Raw genomic sequence first — 19,059 nt, 5'->3', positions numbered from 1 at the left:
TTTGTAGAAAATGCATTTTTGCACAATAGAATAGAAAAGAATACATAATAGAGGGTAGAATAGAAAATATTCACAAGAATGACAAAAAGGAGCTTAAATCGATAGCAGCACTTTTTAAATGTTGCAAAGATTTTTATAATTATTATTCAAGGTTAGCATATACAGTACATCTTTACATTTTACCTACTTCCACTCTATTACCGTATTTATCGGCGTATAACACGCACAGGTGTATAACACGCACATTCATTTTAAGAGGGAAGTTTCAGGAAAAAACTAAAATATTTGTATTGGCGTATAACACGCACACGCTATTTGCACCCGATTTTCATGATGAAAAAGTGAGTGTTATACGCCAATAAATACAGTATTACTTTATTGTTATGTTTATGAACCATCATCAAAAAAAGTGCTTTAAACTCCAGCCTTATATTAAGTCTTGCACAGTTGTGTAAACTCCTCTCCCGTGGTGCAATTGCTTACATTGATTTCACTGCACACTGTGAGCAAGTTAGATCTAGGCAGAACTATCGGGTCCACCACAGTCACACTTGCGACCAGGCCCTGGCATTCCACCACTGTGGGGAGAGGGGAGGGGGCAAGACCCAGCATCTCCCCCTGTACCTAGTGCTGACAGTTCACTATGCAGTAGGGGGTGGGGGTGATAAGCAGCTCTGTAGTGCCCATAGGCCATGTAACCTCCCTCCAGCCATCAGTTCACTTCACTCTATACAGTGAAGAGGAGAGTAGCCACTGACCCAGGCAGGCACCAAATTCAGTAAACAAGTGAGTCGCACTGCTTGTATGCTGAAACCAATACCCTACCCTCTCTGCTGTATAGAGCAAAGTGAACTGCTTGCTGATCAGAGATCCTGTGGCCTGTGGGCACCACAGAGCTGCTGATTGCCCACCCCTCCACTGCATAGTGAACTGTAACTGAAGTTGAAGTGATCTGAGGTACAAGGGGAGATGATGCAGGCACCACAGACTGCCATCAATGTTCAGGTGAGTGGCCATGGGGTGAAAATGGGGGTGGGGTACAGAGATGTGCTGGGGGTTGAAGGGGCACATCAAGTCGGGTCCACCTGTCTATTTTTCAGGTGGACCCAATCGCTCCATCCATAGCTCTATATGGAGCAGCAGAGGTCTGCTGACACCCACCGCTGATCCTGTCTGCTAAAAACAGATGGATGGGAGATGCTTTCCCCATCCATCCGATGGATCGGATGACCATCGAATGGAAACAAACATGCACTTCGTTTCCATCCGACTGCCCCGTAGAGAACAGTGAGCTATGTCCATGTCTACTCTGCATAGCAAAGCAGACACAGACCTGTCATCCACTTGCTCAGTAGGAATCAGTTGAGCGATCCCTGCTGAGCAAGTGGATCCTGCAGACGTATCTGCCCCATCTTAAAGGGGCCTTAAGGGGTGTGTGGAGTGCCAGGTTTGCTTGTTGCTGTATACAATGGTGTGCTGGAGGAATACAGAGGATTCTGGGAGGTGCAAAGATGTATGTGTGTAAGGGGGTACAGATGTGAAGGGAGTACAGAGATGTGCGACAGAGTGCTGGGGGATGTTGAGGTGTGACAGGGTATACAGTGGACGCTGTTCGGTGCAGAGGTGGGGGGGTCCTGGATCAGTGGGAAGGGCTCCAGGATGGGGTCAGGGGGGCCCTTCAGGGTTTCTTGCAGTGGGGCCCTGAAGGTTTTAGTTATGTCTCTGATAGAGCCTGCCTCATTTCTTGACTGGAAGATGTTCAGTATCATCTAGCCCATTCCTCTCCAGCATTACTGCCCTGGTCCATCCCTTTCATTCATTGTATATTAGTTCTTTCATGCATGGAGTCTTCACATTGGGCTTTACCTAAAAAACTGTGCATGCAAAGCCTGCCTAGGATTGCCCACTCCTTCAGACTCATATCCACCCATTGAGGCATTTTGATACTTGCACGACTTCTCCCAAGAGACAGACCACTACTTGCATAAGATATCACTATTGTCACTAAAGGAATGACTTCCCAGCTCTGCTACCATGTTGTTTCATACAGTAAACAAACCAACGGGTATAACGGGTGATGTCAATGATCAAATATGTAAAAAAACAAAGAAATTCCCAAGCTCAACTTACTGACCAGCCTGAAACCAACTGAATTGACCTGTCCAACAGTACGAATTAAATAAAAGCAGTGGTTTAGTTTGCAAATAAATGCGTAAGCCACAGAGACAATGGAAGCACATGCATTTAAATAGACAGGTGTAGAGCAGATAAACACTACAGCAAGGAGCATTGGAAAGGCAACGCATATAAAAAAGACTCACAGAAATTAGAGTTTAGGTCCATAGAAAATGGGGTGCCTTGCTTGGGCTCTGTGGCTTACACATGTATTTGCAAATATTTGCAACTAAACCCCTGTTTTTAACTCACACTGTTGGTTGTAGACTGGTTGGTAAGGTGAGCTTGGAAATTTCTTTGCTTTTTTTATATGTGTTGCCTATCCAATGCTCCTTGCTGTAGTGACCAGTTATAGGTGGGGGCGGTGACCATGTGTTTGTACTATGAATTATGTTGGTCAGTGACATCTGGCAGTATCACTAGTCAGGAGCCGAATCATCATGCATGTGTAATTGTGTTTTGTCGGTGGGTCATAGTAGTGTGACTGCTGATGGATTCACATCACTGGACAATGTGATTGACACCATTAACCCGGTCAGCAAAGCTGAATGCTTGAATAAGAATTTTGTGGGGCTTATTTTTTGTATGGGGTTGCCCCTGAAATTTTAGGGTCAGGCATAGGACCACACCTATGTACTATTATTATTATTCTTCTTTTTGCATTGGATTCCCTTTTAAAATCCATACTAGACACTTATCAAGGATAAGTGTCTGGTACAGATGTTGAGGGGAATTCCCTGGCCCCTTTGTTTACAACTCGGATGAAGTGCGTGGAAAGTGAAATTTAGTGACAAATGTTTTTTCGTTCTTTCTAAATGTCACCTTTTTTTTGCCACATTGTAGACGTGCACCAGTTCATGTGCAGGTTTTGTGCAGGTTTATGGCACCCCCCAAGCATGGTATGCATTTGTTTGGCAAATGCCCATGAATCAAACTTTGCTCGGTTAACACATCACTAAGGGAAATCCAAGTGCATGCATATGTTGTCTGTTTACAGTAAATGCAATCTAGCAAATAAAGACTTCTTAAGAAGATATTCACATATCACATTCCATCACACATCCCAAAAATAGGAGGATTGTTATTAGGACAGTGTTGAGATAAATGTGCATATGACTGTATACTGCTTTGTTTTTGTTACTTACATAGATTAGAATACAATAACCACTCATCCATGATTAGTATATATGTCAGCCTGCTGAATGTTCAGTAAAGGCTGCAATGAACTCAACAAATAGAGGATTATCACTATTTGTGTTTCCTTTGACAGAGAAATCCACAACTTGGTAAACCGATTTGATTGATATTTGCCCCCAATATTCTTGATTATGTTCAGTTTAGTCTCACCTTTTCTGTAATTTGTATAGTTGCTTAATTTTGTGTTTCATTGCTAGTTTGCTGTTGAGTTTTATCTGAGATTTCAAACTGACATCTATATCTGAAAAGGGACAGGAGTGATTTTCAGAGTGATGCTCTCTGTAACTACCATAACATTTTACAGTCAATTTTAGTACTTCTTCTTACTTAATACTGTCATCTTCTGAAGTGCTGACACATTTTACCTTTAAATAAAAAAAATATATAAAAAAGGCAGTGTTTACAGTGTTCTTTGTAAACTCCATGTCTAAGATAGCTGGAGGGCAATAAGTACAGTCACAGTAAATCAGAGCAGTTACTCTGTTATTGTTAAATGTGACTGACCTGAATGAGGTTCCCAACAACATGACTGTTACTGAATGACTGATAAATGTGAATGTCACATCCTCAGTTTTTCTTTTTTGTTCTTCTCATTTCAGATTTTCCCTGAGTGAAGTTTGACAGAAAATGATACGAAAGCTCTGGAACTTGATGACTTTTGCAGTGATATTTGGACATTGCTTTAACCAAGCACAGAGTGATGGAGGTATGTGAATATTGACCAAAATCCTCATGAAATCAAATTTTCTGAATATCAGAGCTTGCTCTTTGCTAAAAAAAAAATAAAGAAGAAAAAGAAAAAATTGGCTACATTCATACCTTTGTATATTGTTTGGTGCACTGTATTAGCCTGCTGCATCTTTGGTGCCGTTTCCAGTAAAATGTGTCTAAAATATGTTGCAACTGCATTTACTGTGTGCAAAAATCCAGAGATATGAAATAGGATATGGCCTTTTGAAAAATAAGGACATTCCTAGGTTCAAATAAATACAATGCTGTCATTACAATATATTCTTTAAATAGGCAGTGGAGCATAAAATGTAGTGGCACATTTAATATGTGCACATTTAATACAGGTGGATAGCCAAAGGAACAACAAGCTTTCAATGTTTAAATAATGGTGTTACAACTAATTAAATTGTACCAAAGGCACATTTTGTATACTAAATGTGTTGTACTCTAGGGTGAGCAGCCATCCATAGGTTAATCCGTTAATCCATACATAAAAGTCCAATTCAAGATTCACTAGACCATTTTCACAAGTCACTCAAGAAGGCTTTCAAAACTTCAAAAAGAGTACAGCACTGTTCTAATCTAAGCACAGCTGAAGGAGTAAATCAGTTATATGTGTTGATGGATTTCTCTAAGCCCATAGTAAGACTTTTCTTACATAGATCAGGCCACAAGATCTAAAAAATCTCATTATTAATTGCCTTTGTTGAACTTTAGAACACTCAATGTGCAGTAGAAGAAAAAGGATTTTTACTTACACATATCCATTCACAACTGATTAGCTACCTTAAACTGGACATTTTTACCTGAGAGTTGTATATACGGAAGGATGTCAAATGAGGGTAATTGCCTTGAACAAAAATCACGCTAGTAGTGCTCACCTGGGCATATTGGGGTAAAAAATGTGCAATGCTGGAAGTAAAGCAGCCCATAGATGATTATTTTTTGTGTGTTAAATTAGCAGGTTGGATGAAAAAAAAATGACTTCATTCCCCCATCCACATACTCCATGTGGAAGATGTTCCCACCGTTAGAATGCACTGATCAGTGCCGCTGGCAGTAACTGGCGACACGAATCAATCAGGGAAAATCTGAAAGGCTGATTGTACTACCAATCAACGTCTGTACAACCAGCCTGCCCCATATATGGATTGAAATGTATTGAGGACCTGCTTAACTGGCCACATTTTGATCCAGATATGGTTAGCTTAAGGTACATCAACTAGACTTTGCAGCTCTGTATCAGATAAACACTATATTAAAACACAATAATCTCTGTAATTCAAGAAACAATTTTAATCAAAACTAACATCTAAACCTTTAAAAATTAGAATGAGAAACTTTAAGAGAAATATAGCAAAAATAATTTTTCTTGAGGCCAGCACCTGTAGAAGCAAAGTTTATGATTAGCTAAGTAAATCGATGCATTCTAATGATAATGGTCCAACTTCAAAGGCTGGTGGACACCACAGTAGCTGTAGAAGCACAGAGGGCTGAACTATTGCTGAAAATACTTTCATTCCTCAAAGAGACACAAAGGATATCAATCCACTTTGTGTTATTAAATGCATTTACAAAATCAGATAGGCAGAAGTTCTTTCATGCTTGATTACTGCACAAATCTGGAAAAAAATACTCAAAGAACACCAAAATTAAGAATACACGTCTTTTGAACTTAGACAATATTTGTTTAGCCATGGTTTCAGATTTTAAATAGTTTGGTGTGCTTCCTTTGTTTTTCATATAGTGAATTGCCCACCCTTCTTGTACCACTGTTAATATAGCCATTTAACAAATACATAATTATTTATGCCAAAATCATTTAAATTCATTCAAAGTGCACTGATATTTTAATATGATGATGTCGTGTGTGTGTGTGTGTGTGTGTGTGTGTGAATATAATGTTACTTTGAACATGATTTATTGGTTGGCTGAGAAGAATTTCCAATCACATTAGGGAAAAAAAAGTGTCCTTTTATTTAGCACAAGGTTGTGGATACATGAATGATCAGTTTACCTGTCTAAAGAATCAGTGAGAGGTAAGGTGTTATCCTTATTTCTTTATACACTGGTCTGTGGTCAGCATAGGCCAATAGGCTGATGAGAACCAAGCCTCTTTTAATTAACCTTATTTGTGACTTTGCAATTTAATTAAAACATTTGATGTGTAATACTGATGAGGGAGACATACTAATTAAGAGCATGCTTAATTAAAAGTGCAGCATGCAGAAGAAGCCCATGAATAAGAGTAAGCTGATTGTGACTGCACTCTTTACCTTAAGAGTCGTTTTGAAAGTTTACATTTTAGCGTGAAAATCTGGTTGTTGAGATATATGGTTTATAGGTATCTATATCCTTTTATTTTCTCCCTCTTTTCCGTACTTTGATAGCTTGCAGGACAATTAATTGTTGGTTGTTTTTATAAACTGTGTGTCTTCTCATTTTATCCTTGCTGTCAACAGAAGGATGAATCAACTTGCTCTTGAGTCTTTTCATTTACTTTAAGCCAGGAATGGGAGCTATGTCTTGCCCTGCCTTTCACAGACATTGATTTTAAGGGCATACTGTTAATCAAATGTTGGCACTGAGTTATTGGTAGGAGGAAAGAGCATTTATTTTTCTATAAATATCAAACGGCAATAATGGAAGTTTGGTTAGTCATTTTGATAAAATCTGGTGGAGGTTTGGACAGCTAATCCAATACAATTGTGCAGGTAAAAGGCCACATATATGAAAAGAATAAGATTGTATTAAATTCAGTTTATAGGACATACATATTGAAGCTTGTTACACCTACAGATATAAGAATCAGCTCTTATAAAGCTTGTATACTGAGCCCTGACCTGACAAACAGAACATACTCATAGCCCTTTACTGCAGCATCTTGGGACAAGCAGAGCATAAATACATCTTTCATAGAAACAAGAGAGCTCTCTGGTGGATGCAAATGTTAGCACTAAATAACAAAATTATTAATAATAAATTTTCAAGCTGATGGCATCTCAGACGCAGCATGTAATGTTCAAGATGCATTTAGTACTGTGTCAGTGAGCATTAACATTTGTATTCACCAGAGAGATCTTTTCAGACACATTTGTCGAAGTGGTAATCAGCTACTTCAGCTATAGCAGATCTCAGTTTTTAACATTTCTAGAAAATGACACTAGTAAAATAAGACATGGCAAATATGATTTTTTTTTTTTAAGAATTTCCTTTTTTTCCTTTTGTTCATGGAAACCTGTTTATAAGATAATTAAAGTGTAACTGTTCTTTTGCTGAAAAACAAACAAACAATCCACTTTTGGTCAGTTAGTTACTTTGCAACATTTTTAACAAATTCTACCTACTGCTGTTTATATTGAAACATGTGGATTCTTATCCCTTCCAGTATTCTGCTGTGAGGAACATCTGCCTGATCACCTGATTGATTTGCATGTTATAATAATAAAAAAAAAGCTGCTGAGAAAAGCAGTGAGCCAATCACCTGAGCAGAAAATGACATTCCTGGTTGATTTCGGTACACAAATATAACACAGGATGCCTCTTGTTCACAAAGTTGCCGGTTATTTTTCACCATTTTACAAAATGAGAACAGATTGAAATGCATCAGTAATTTTTATTAAAGGGGTTGTAAAGGTTTGTTTTTTTATTTTCTAAATAGGTTCCTTTAAGCTAGTACATTGTTGGTTCACTTACCCTTTCCTTCCTAAGCTGTTCAGTAAGCTGTTCTGGCTGACTAAACACTGCTCGGATAATGGCGTGAAGTTTACCGAGGAGAAACAGGAAGTGAGAAATTCAGACAAAGAAAAAAAAACGTTTAGAAGGGAAATCGAAGGAACAGGTAAGTGAACCAACAATCCACTAGCTTAAAGGAACCTATTTAGAAAAAAAAAAAAAAAACCTTTACAACCCCTTTAACAATAGTTTGCAAAAAATAGTTTATGTAGCAAAGAAAAAATAGGCCTGTAAATATACACTTACAACCATCACATTAAATATGTAGCTGCTTTTCTCATGAGCAGGTTCAAACTATATAAGGAAACATTTAACTGTATTGATAAATGTGCCCAGTTGTCTCCCTGTTTGTCAAAGTATCTCACTGCTTCCAGAGACTGCCATACAATGTAGTAAAAATATTTTTTGTTAAAGGATAAGTTCACCTTTTGTAACATGTTAAATGTTACCTGTCTTCAGGGGGGAACATGTAACATCTTACTGTTGCAGCAGCCCCCGCACTCCCATTGTTACGGCAAGCGTGGGATCTTCTCCCTGCACCTGCTGTCACAATTTGAAAAATAAAAGTGGCTGTGCGGGGCTCCGCCGACCCAGCCAAGTCATTCATTCACAGAGTTCTGTAAATGGTAGAACTACAAGTATTGACAGCAGTTGCGGCTACCGGGTTGTAGTTCTCAATGAACTACCAGGGAACTGATGGGCAATCTAGGTAGTTCATTGATACTTCCTGATAGTGTGTAACTCCCTGCTCATAGGAGGTACAAGCAGACAACTTACACTGACAATCTGTAAGAGCTCTGCATTATGCTTGCGATCTGCTGATTGCGGGTACAATGCTTTGCAGGGCCCTAGTAACCTTTTATTTAAATGCACATATTTTTACCTGCAAAAAGATGTAAATTTTTTTTTTTTTTTTACAATGGTGAACTTATTCTCTAAACTGGATACACATAGATCTAAATTCATGCTGAACCGGCCAAATTTTGATCTGTGTGTAGCCCTGGCTGTTCAACAAAAGCTTAATCATTAGACCAGGTTATGCTGAATGGTCCTTCTGTAAAACCACCAATCAGTCAGCAGCTGCAGCCAGTGGTGCAGCACTGATCAGTGTATTCTGAAGCAGAATATTAGCATGCATTAAAAAGTGAATTTACACCAGAGATAAGACAATTATTCTGCCACTTTATAAAATTCTGGTTCGACCACATCTGGAGTATTCAGTCCAGTTCTGGTCACCAATCCTCAGAAAGGATGTGCTGGAGCTGGAGAGAGTCCAGAGAGTGTCAGCAGGAAGTATGAATAGTTTTAAAAGACTCTTGGACATGCATCTTAACAAAAACAATTTAGGGGGTATGGGAAATTATTTTTCTACATGCGCACACACACACACACACACAAACACCTACACAGATTGAACTGGATGGACTGTTGTCTTTATTCAACCTTACCAACTATGTAACTAGGTGTGCAATCTAGGGACAGTAATGCTGCGTAAACACAACTGGACTTTCCTGCAGAAAAGGTCAGACGGTCTTCCCAACGGACTTTCGACAGAGTTACGACGGACTTCTGAATGAATGGACTTGCCCACACATGAACAGACTAAAGTCTGTTTGAAAGTCCGTTCATTTTGAACGTGATGACATACAACGGGACTAAAATAGGAAGTTCAATAGCCAGTAGCCAATAGCTGCCTTTGCGTCGTATTTGGTCCGTCGGACCAGCAGACAGACGAACAGTTTTCCCGATAGGAATTGAGTCCGTCGGACAGATTTGAAACATGTTCTATTTCTAGGTCCGTTGGAATTTTTCAGATTATCCCACACACGATCGGAATATCCGACGGAATGTATTCTGATGGAAAGTCCAGTCGCGTGTACACAACATAAGAGTTTGAAACTCAGATTCCCAGATCTGTGGAAGAATTTCTGATCTGCCCCATAATTTGATCACCTCTAAATTTTGATTGCCTTCTGTTCTACAGACTCCTGACTACTCAATGGTAAATATTCAAGGTGGGCATTTTTTACCTGCCATCTAAGGCCGCGTACACACGCGCGGACTGTTCGCCCAACCTTGTTCGGCAAACAGTTTGTCAAACAGTCCGCTCAAAATTTGCATGAGCGGACTTGCCCACACACGAGCGGACTGTTTGACGAACAAGGTTGGGCAAACAGTTCGCTCAACTTTTGAAATGAACGGACTCGCCCACGTAAGGCGGAGGCAAATCCGCCCATTTCGAGCGCGTGTACAGGTAGGCGGGGCCCGCGAAGGAGACGTCGCGGGCTCCGCCGCCTGGAATGGGCTTAAAGGGGAACCCCAACGCCGAAAAAAATCGGCGTGGGGGTTCCCCCCAAGTCCACACCAGACCCTTGTCCGAGCACGCTACCCGGCCGGCCAGGAAAGGGGGGCGAGCGAGCGCGCCCCCCCTCCTGAGCCGTACCAGGCCGCGTGCCCTCAACATGGGGGGGTGCCTTGGGGAAAGGGGGGCCGCGCGGCCCCCCCACCCCAAAGCACCTTGTCCCCATGTTGATGAGGACAAGGGCCTCTTCCCGACAACCCTGGCCGTTGGTTGTCGGGGTCTGCGGGCGGGGGGCTTATCGGAATCCGGGAGCCCCCTTTAAGAAGGGGGCCCCCGGATACCGGCCCCCCACCCTATGTGAATGAGTATGGGGTACAATGTACCCCTACCCATTCACCTGTGAAATAAAGTACAAATAAAAACACAACACAGGGGGAAAAAATATTTTATTGCACAGCCGGGGGTCTTCCGTCTTCGGGGGTCTTCTCGCCGGACTCCTCCGCTATGTGTGTGTAGCTCTTTTGCCAGCGGAGGAGTCCGGCTTTCTTCCTCCCCGCCGCCGGCCTCTTCTCCCGACTTCGGGGGTCTTGTCCCCCTCTTCGGTTCTTCTGCCGGGCCACCGCGCCTGGTCCGGTGGCCCGGTCTTCTGTCGCCGTCTTCCGTTCTTCTGTCGCCGCCTTCGGTTCTTCTGCCGGGCCACCGCGCCTTCTTGTAGCTCTTTTACAGGCGGTGGCCCGGTCTTCTGTCGCCGTCGCCGCCTTCCGTTCGTGTTCTTCTTCTTGTTCTTCTTGTTCTTCTCCTGGAGATGTTGACTCGACGAGCTCTCCGGCCGGAATGCCGGGGACGCGCTGTGCGGTCACTTATATAGTGACAATGGGGCGGGGTCACATGGTATATGTCACATGGGTTGGTCACATGGGTTGATGTCACATGGGGACTATGACATCGTAAGGGGGCGGGGTCACCATGTGACATCAACCCATGTGACATATACCATGTGACCCCGCCCCATTGTCACTATATAAGTCACAGCGCAGGGCGGCTCTGGCATTCCGGCCGGAGAGAGCGACGTGTCAACATCGCCTGGAGAAGAACAAGAAGAACAAGAAGAAGAACACGAACGGAAGGCGGCGGCGGCGACAGAAGACCGGGCCACCGCCTGTAAAAGAGCTACAAGAAGGCGCGGTGGCCCGGCAGAAGAACCGAAGGCGGCGACAGAAGAACGGAAGACGGCGACAGAAGACCGGGCCACCGGACCAGGCGCGGTGGCCCGGCAGAAGAACCGAAGAGGGGGACAAGACCCCCGAAGTCGGGAGAAGAGGCCGGCGGCGGGGAGGAAGAAAGCCGGACTCCTCCGCTGGCAAAAGAGCTACACACACATAGCGGAGGAGTCCGGCGAGAAGACCCCCGAAGACGGAAGACCCCCGGCTGTGCAATAAAATATTTTTTCCCCCTGTGTTGTGTTTTTATTTGTACTTTATTTCACAGGTGAATGGGTAGGGGTACATTGTACCCCATACTCATTCACATAGGGTGGGGGGCCGGTATCCGGGGGCCCCCTTCTTAAAGGGGGCTCCCGGATTCCGATAAGCCCCCCGCCCGCAGACCCCGACAACCAACGGCCAGGGTTGTCGGGAAGAGGCCCTTGTCCTCATCAACATGGGGACAAGGTGCTTTGGGGTGGGGGGGCCGCGCGGCCCCCCCTTCCCCAAGGCACCCCCCATGTTGAGGGCACGCGGCCTGGTACGGCTCAGGGGGGGGGGCGCGCTCGCTCGCCCCCCTTTCCTGGCCGGCCGGGTAGCGTGCTCGGACAAGGGTCTGGTGTGGACTTGGGGGGAACCCCCACGCCGATTTTTTTCGGCGTTGGGGTTCCCCTTTAAGCCCATTCCAGGCGGCGGAGCCCGCGACGTCTCCTTCGCGGGCCCCGCCTACCTGTACACGCGCTCGAAATGGGCGGACTTTCCGAGCGGGAACAGTCCGCTCATTTCGAAAGTACAGCGGACAAGCCCACACACGGGCGGACTGTTCGCTCAAACACAGTTTCAGCGGACAGTTTTTCGGAATTTCCGAAAGACTTTGTCCGTCCAACTGTCCGCTGAAACTGTCCGCTGAAAGCCCACACACGAGCGGACTGTCCGCCCAAACACTGTTCAGCGGACAAGGTTGGGCGAACAGTCCGCCCGTGTGTACGCGGCCTAAGTCTCAATGTAATTATTCATACCTCTGCACCCTGATTATTATGTTATTAAAATCTCAGAAATCTCTGCTTTGCCTTCTCTAATTTGTCAGGAAACTACAGTCCCACTCAGATGCATGTAAAAAATGCCTTAGCTGACACTGACAAAATAATAAAAAGTCATATTGAAATTATTTTCTGACTTTTCAAACTTGAGCACACTGGCAATGTTTCCCAGATGATGCTAACAGTTTACTGAATTACTTTACTTGCTGCAAAGAAATGTTGTTTAAATGTGTTGCATCTTCCTAAATATTCAGAAAATGATCATTGCAGTGAAATATAACTTATATTCAGGAAATAGTATTTCTAAGCTAGTGACTGTGCAAAAAAATGCTCTGTGGTAAGCTCCGTCAACGGCTAAACTACACTTGCAATTCTAATCGTATACTACTGAGCATTTTAATGTTTTGCTGGTGTACCACCTGAGATATCAGACATATGTCATAAAGCAGAGACCAGCTGTGTTAACTATAGCATCAGTCAGCACAGTAGGATTTCTGTGTCATTTCACCAGGGCATGTGTCCACCTCTTCTATAATGAGCACCTGTTCTTCATCTTTTAAAATTGCTCTTTAAAATGCCTATAATGGGGTGGATTTACTAAAGGCAAACTAACTGTGCACTTTACAAGTACAGTTGCAGTAATTTTCTTCAGAGATTATTAAATGTGGTAAATGAAGAAAAGGAAAATTGGTTGCACACCATGGTAAGAAGAACTTCTGTAGAATAGTTACTTTATTGTCAAAGTGCCAAAGGACGTAGACAGTACATTACAGGAACATTGATATACCGGTTTCATATGGATAATTCATGCTTGTTCACAAGTTATCCATGTGAAACCGGTCTACCAATATTCCTATAATGTGCTGTCTATGTCCTTTGCCACTTTGACAATAACTATTCTACAGAAGTTCTTCTTACCATGGTGTGCAACCAAGTTTCCTTTTCTTCAGTTACTATTGACAGTGTTGAGCCGGGGACCTGCACCCACAAGGAAATCTTTATCCACAGTCTAAGCGGTGTTACACTCTTTCTAAATGTGGTAAAGTTTCCCTTCGTAAAGAATACCCAATCAGATGCAAGGAAAATAATAAAAATAAATATTTAACAAAATAAAAAAACAATTTATTTTCCATGCACATATTCAATGATGGAAATCAGCAGAGCTTTACCACATTTGCTAAGCTCTGGGAAAATTAGTCAAACTGCACTGGCTAAGTGCACATTTTATTTGCCTTTTGTAAATCCACCCCCACCGTGTAAAGACATACTGCATAACTACCATGTATCTGTGATATGTTGGGTTGTATTAGGTGTGTGAATGGATGTTTATGTGCAATGCACTAGACATTGCTGTGTATGCTGCTCTTAACTACATGTGCTGAGCTTTATGCTACTCATTACTGTAACTGTGTAATGCACTTGATTGTAGTTATAGTGATGTGGTTTATTGTATGTGAGAAACTATATGGAATTCATTTAGATATTATTTAACCATGATGATATTTTGACTACATTCAGGACAGCCTTTTGTTCTTTTAAAAGTGCTTGTAAGTGACTTTACTTCTACTTCTGCTTCAGCAAACGGGACCAATCTACTTTACATTGCACATAATCACTGTTCTTACCTGCAGTTAAGAATGTGGATATGGTAACAAGAAAAAATTACTCCTTTTTTCATTGGCAGTTGATGAAAATGAAATGAAATTGCTGCATGTTTGCAGTTATTATAGAGGGTGTGCACAGGAATTAAAATACTTTTCTTTTTACTTTTCAATTATGGAATAGTTCATACTTAAAGCGTATGTGTTAGATCCACCAAAGTGTATTATTTAACAATACTAGGAAAATGCTGTCATGATCATGCCCGTAATTGTCCTCATCCTAGCACAGTGATCTAACTCCTTAAAGCGGAGTTCCACCCAAAAATGGAACTTTTCCTTGGTGACTTCTTGACATGCCACATTTGGCATGTCGTTTTTTTTTTTTTTTTGGGGGGGGGGCAGGTACCCTGTTTTTAGAGGCACCAAGCTCCCACTTCCTCCCCTGGGGCCGTGGTGCCCTCCCTCTGTGCAATCTTCTGGGACACATCACAGGTCCCAGAAGATTGCCGGCCATTCACAGTGCACAGCGCAGCTTGCAGATGCGCAGTGAGTGCACACAGTTAGAATGCTGGAGCTACGGAGAGGAGGGGGAGAGGATCGGGGCTTAGTGTGTCCTCATCACTGGACCATGGGACAGGTGAGTGTCTGATTATTAAAAGTCAGCAGCTACACTTTTTGTAGCTGCTGACTTTTAAATGGGTGAAACTCCACTTTAAAGCGGGAGTCCGCCGTTTTTTTTTTAAAAGCCAGCAGCTACAAATACAGCAGCTGCTGACTTTTAAAATAAGGACACTTACCCGCCCAGCGCGCCCGCGATGTCAGCACCCGAAGCCGATCTCTCGATCGTCACTCGGGTGCTGCCGCCGCCATCTTGGGTATGGAAATCAGGAAGTGGAGCCTTTCGGCTTCATTTCCCGATTCCCTACTGCACATGCGCGAATCGTGCTGCGCAATAAGGATGGACCCGCTGCCTCTGGGATCTGTGTGTTTCCCAGCAGGCAGCGGGGGACTTTCGGAAAGGGGCGTAGATCTACACCCCTTTCCGCAGAGAGCTATCCCGGAAGTGGGTGCAGTTACCTGGATTATCCAGGTAACTGCACCCCCCTCCCCCCTGAAAGGTGCCAATTGTGGCGCCGGAGGGGGGGAGGATTCCAATGAGCGGAAGGTCCACTTTAGGGTGGACCTCCGCTTTAATTACATTCTAGGTTCTGAAGTTCTCTCCAGACACAAGGAAACTGATCTGAAGACAAGTACACCAATAAAATGATGGTAGTTTAGCAATTTACATAACAGGTTCACTTCAGGAGCTCTATAAGGTTGAATAAAAAACTGGGTAAAACAATAAATTCTGCTCTATTTGCAAGACTAAAACATACTTTCAAAATGAAATACAGAAATATAAAATATTTGCCTTGCTCTGATTAGTAATGTATTTTACAAAACTCTTGTGGTGATTGCAATTGCGAGACGGCTAGTTAATGATCACATTTTATTCATTTACAAGAGCTCATGTTTGGTCCTTGACCTTTCTAATAATATACAAATGGAGAGAAGTGTATTTTGTAGTGCTGTACTTTGCCTTTGATCCAGTAATAATTTATACAACATACTTTTTCCTGAATTATTTTCCATGTTATGACATAATTGTGGAGCTTATTATGTTTTGATGAAGTAAACACATTTTGTGTTTCCTGAAGATTGTCCTTTCATATTGATGTGAAACAATTTAATATAGCTTGAGCTTGCTGACCTATGGTGTAAAATGTGCTATAAAATCACTAAACAATGACAGCTATCACATAGTTCAGATTAATAGTGGGAAGAATTATCGTCTCATAAAAATGAACATAAGGCTGTAGAGAATAGTTTTTCTGCTTACCGAAACTTCTTTCTGTTCCATCAAAGAACTTTAGCATATTTATTATTATTGGTAATGAGGACTGCCCCATATGTAAATATGTAATGGTGTGGCTCGATACAATGGAGCGCCTCACAAAATGGGGTAGGGATGCTGTGATAATCAGGTAGGCCTGGTCAGAAATAAAAAGGTGCAGGACAGTAGTGGACAGGTCAAGGTCAGCAACAGTAAGGTAGTCCACCGCGAAAAATGCCATATTAGAAAACAAGAGTAGTGAAAGTATATAACTTACTGCCAAATCAATTATGGGCCAAGGTCAGGACAAATGAAGCAGGTAACAGGAACTCAAGAATAAGAGCACACAGAATAACAGGGGTCCAGAAACATAAGAACTTAGTAAGAGTGATGACACGTGGACAACATGTTCTGTCAGTTTTCTGCAGTTCACAAAAGGTTTATTTCAGGGATCTGCAATTAGTGGACCTCCAGCTGTTGCAGAACTACAAATCCCATGAGGCATAGCAAGACTCTGACAGCCACAAGCATGACACCCAGAGGCAGAGGCATGATGGGACTTGTAGTTTTGCAACAGCTGGAGGTCCGCTAATTGCAGATCCCTGGTTTATTTGGAATGGGCTGCCAAACAGTGCAGAGTAGGTGCTAGTTCATCCAACGCTTCAATGCAATCTGAAATTGGTGGTTTCAGCTGAGACTGAAACTCAAGCCAAAAGTCCAGCCTTACAGAATTGATGACATCTAGACAGAATTATGATACAGCTTACTATGCATGCTGGGAGATCTGAATGTATATGTATATGTATCTATATATATATATATATATATATATATATATATATATATATATATAGTATCTCACAAAAGTGAGTACACCCCTCACATTTTTTTAATTACTTTATTATATCTTTTCATGTGACACTTTGCTACAATGTAAAGATAGATTCTTTTTTTTTTCTTTCATATCAGTTTCATGCCCTCAAAGAGCATGGCACCAAAAGCAAAGCTCTTTATGCAAAGGATGTCTGAAATTTGACTTATATCTCAGGGTAGACGTCTCAAAAAATTTTTGCAAACCAATCACACAAGCAGGATATAAGATTCGCAAAGGGAATTCATGCACCTAGGATGTATGGAAGCATCCAAAATTGCCATATTGCAAAAGATCAACATTTTCTACATGAGTAAGGCTACTTTTCCACTGATCCACTGCAAAAACACATATGCATTTTTGCCGTGTTTGTGTTGTGGTTTTTAATGGACACGTGACTCAAAGACGCAACAAAAATGCATCACAGGTGCATTTTTGCTGCGTTTTTTACTACATATTTCATTGCTTTCAATGAGAAGGTGCCTTTTTGGTGTGTTTTTTTTTAACTCCCCAAACATGCTCCAAAAATGTTGCAAGCAGGATTTTTTTTTCACTGCAACAGAAGTACACTGCCCTAGTGTGAACACATTCCTTGATTTTAAAGGGAAGCATTTTTCTTGAGCTTTTCAAGCACTTTTTTTAATGCAAAAGTACTTGAAACATAGGCAAGATTTATCGCATAATATGTTTACTAAAAAGGGAATCCTGGGAATGGAGGAAATAGCCTATTAACGGGAAACATGTTGGAAGGAGATGGAAGCTGTGATGTGATGATCCATACTTGTTGATGGTCTCTTGGTTGGGTTACCCTCTCTATTGCCTAAATTTATCCTAGTTGCTGTGCTAAGTGCATAATTTTAGCTTTAATAAACTTTTTTGTAAACATATGTGATGAGTCTTCCCTATGTTTAAACCCCACACATACATGGAGTGGAGGGCATCAAGCGAGGCCAGGCTGGAGTGTGCTGGGTTAGGAACCTAATTAAGAGGCTGCTGGACTGATCCATCAAGGAGGTCGGGTAACATACAGGAGGAATACACATATCTGTTCATCTCATGCAATATATGATCTCTTATGACTTGGAGATCGTTGGGATCTGGTAAGCGGCACATTTAATTACATTTGGAAAAAACGGATTGAAAATATTCTTTCACTGGAAGTGGTTCACTTGATTTTATAGAAAGATTTCACCATGGATTGAAATGAAAACACCAGGACACTTTATATATATATATATATATATATATATATATATATATATATATATATATATATATATATATATATATCATTTTTATTTATTTTTTTGATGAAAAAATATAATATTATTCTTTTGATTAACTTTTTTGATGAACAATTTTCTGCTGAATTTGCTTTCACATTATGTTATTATGTTTGTTTAATCGCATGGTGGTAATTTTTGTGTTTGTTCACAATACTTCACTTTATTGATTCACACGAGACAGCACATATTTTTTATATTTTGAGCACCGTACTTCACCTCAAGGAGTAGTAAAAATGCAGCAGTCTTACCTATATTTATGGCAAGGTTTTTCTATACTAATTAATGTGACAAATGGAACCTCTTTATATTCATGTGCAAGGGTTGGACAAGCAAAACTGCTCATTTCACAACCACTGTCCTCCCTGCCTCTGCAACTTTTAGCAGAATTTCATCATATGCTCCTGCACATCAGAATATTAAATTCTTCTGTGATTTATTTTCAGATACTGTAGATATACAAATGGGTGGTAGGTAACCAACTTTGTATACAATGTTTTTATTTAATACTGTATATGTAGTACACATTAACAAGGCCTTGCAGTGAAAAGATACATATTCAGAAAAATATGAAATACATTAGAAAAGTTCCAGGCACATTCTTCGATATCACAAATAAGGCATAGTCTGATGCAAGCATTTGGGAGATTATGTTATAGTTATATTTTATAGCTATAGTTTTTTTTCAAGGAAATTTTTTGCAATGCAGAACGTACCTGTTAATTTTACCAAAGATGCAGTGTCATCAATTCCTGTGTGCTGCACCAAGGATTGTCTTGCTTCCTAGCTATCTTCTGTAAACTGCTAATTGCCCTGTCCCCCATGCTATCTATCTGAATAGATAAGGATCAATTTGTAGTCTATATCAGGGGAGCAGCCAAAGGAAACTAAAGCCAGCCATACATGGATCAAAACCTGGCCAGTTGTGCAGCGACCGACCGAGATTTGATCCATGTATGAATAGGCTGATTGTACCATAGTCAAACCATTAATCAACTTGGTTACAACCAGCTTATCAGATTTTTTTACATTTGATTGCTTCCAGTTT

The 19,059-nt window shown here is 41.5% G+C and overlaps 1 protein-coding gene across 1 annotated transcript in view; it reads left to right on the top strand.

Annotated features, from left to right (window-relative positions):
• Positions 1-19,059, top strand: part of PCDH15 (protocadherin related 15) — a 1,670,337-nt gene that overhangs the window by 152,137 nt on the left and 1,499,141 nt on the right. Inside the window, exon 2 of the mRNA XM_077454160.1 lies at positions 3,972-4,078. Within this exon, the coding sequence (XP_077310286.1) occupies positions 4,000-4,078 (79 nt within the window). The 5' untranslated portion in view covers positions 3,972-3,999. The remainder of the gene's footprint in view (positions 1-3,971; positions 4,079-19,059) is intronic.

The sequence above is a fragment of the Lithobates pipiens genome, unplaced genomic scaffold (genome assembly GCF_037356315.1).
Source record: "Lithobates pipiens isolate NorthernLeopardFrog02 unplaced genomic scaffold, aLitPip1_a1.2 Scaffold_25, whole genome shotgun sequence".
Taxonomy (NCBI): domain Eukaryota; kingdom Metazoa; phylum Chordata; class Amphibia; order Anura; family Ranidae; genus Lithobates; species Lithobates pipiens.
The sequence above is the reverse complement of the archived record's forward strand: the minus strand, read 5'-3'. Positions and strand labels throughout refer to the sequence as shown.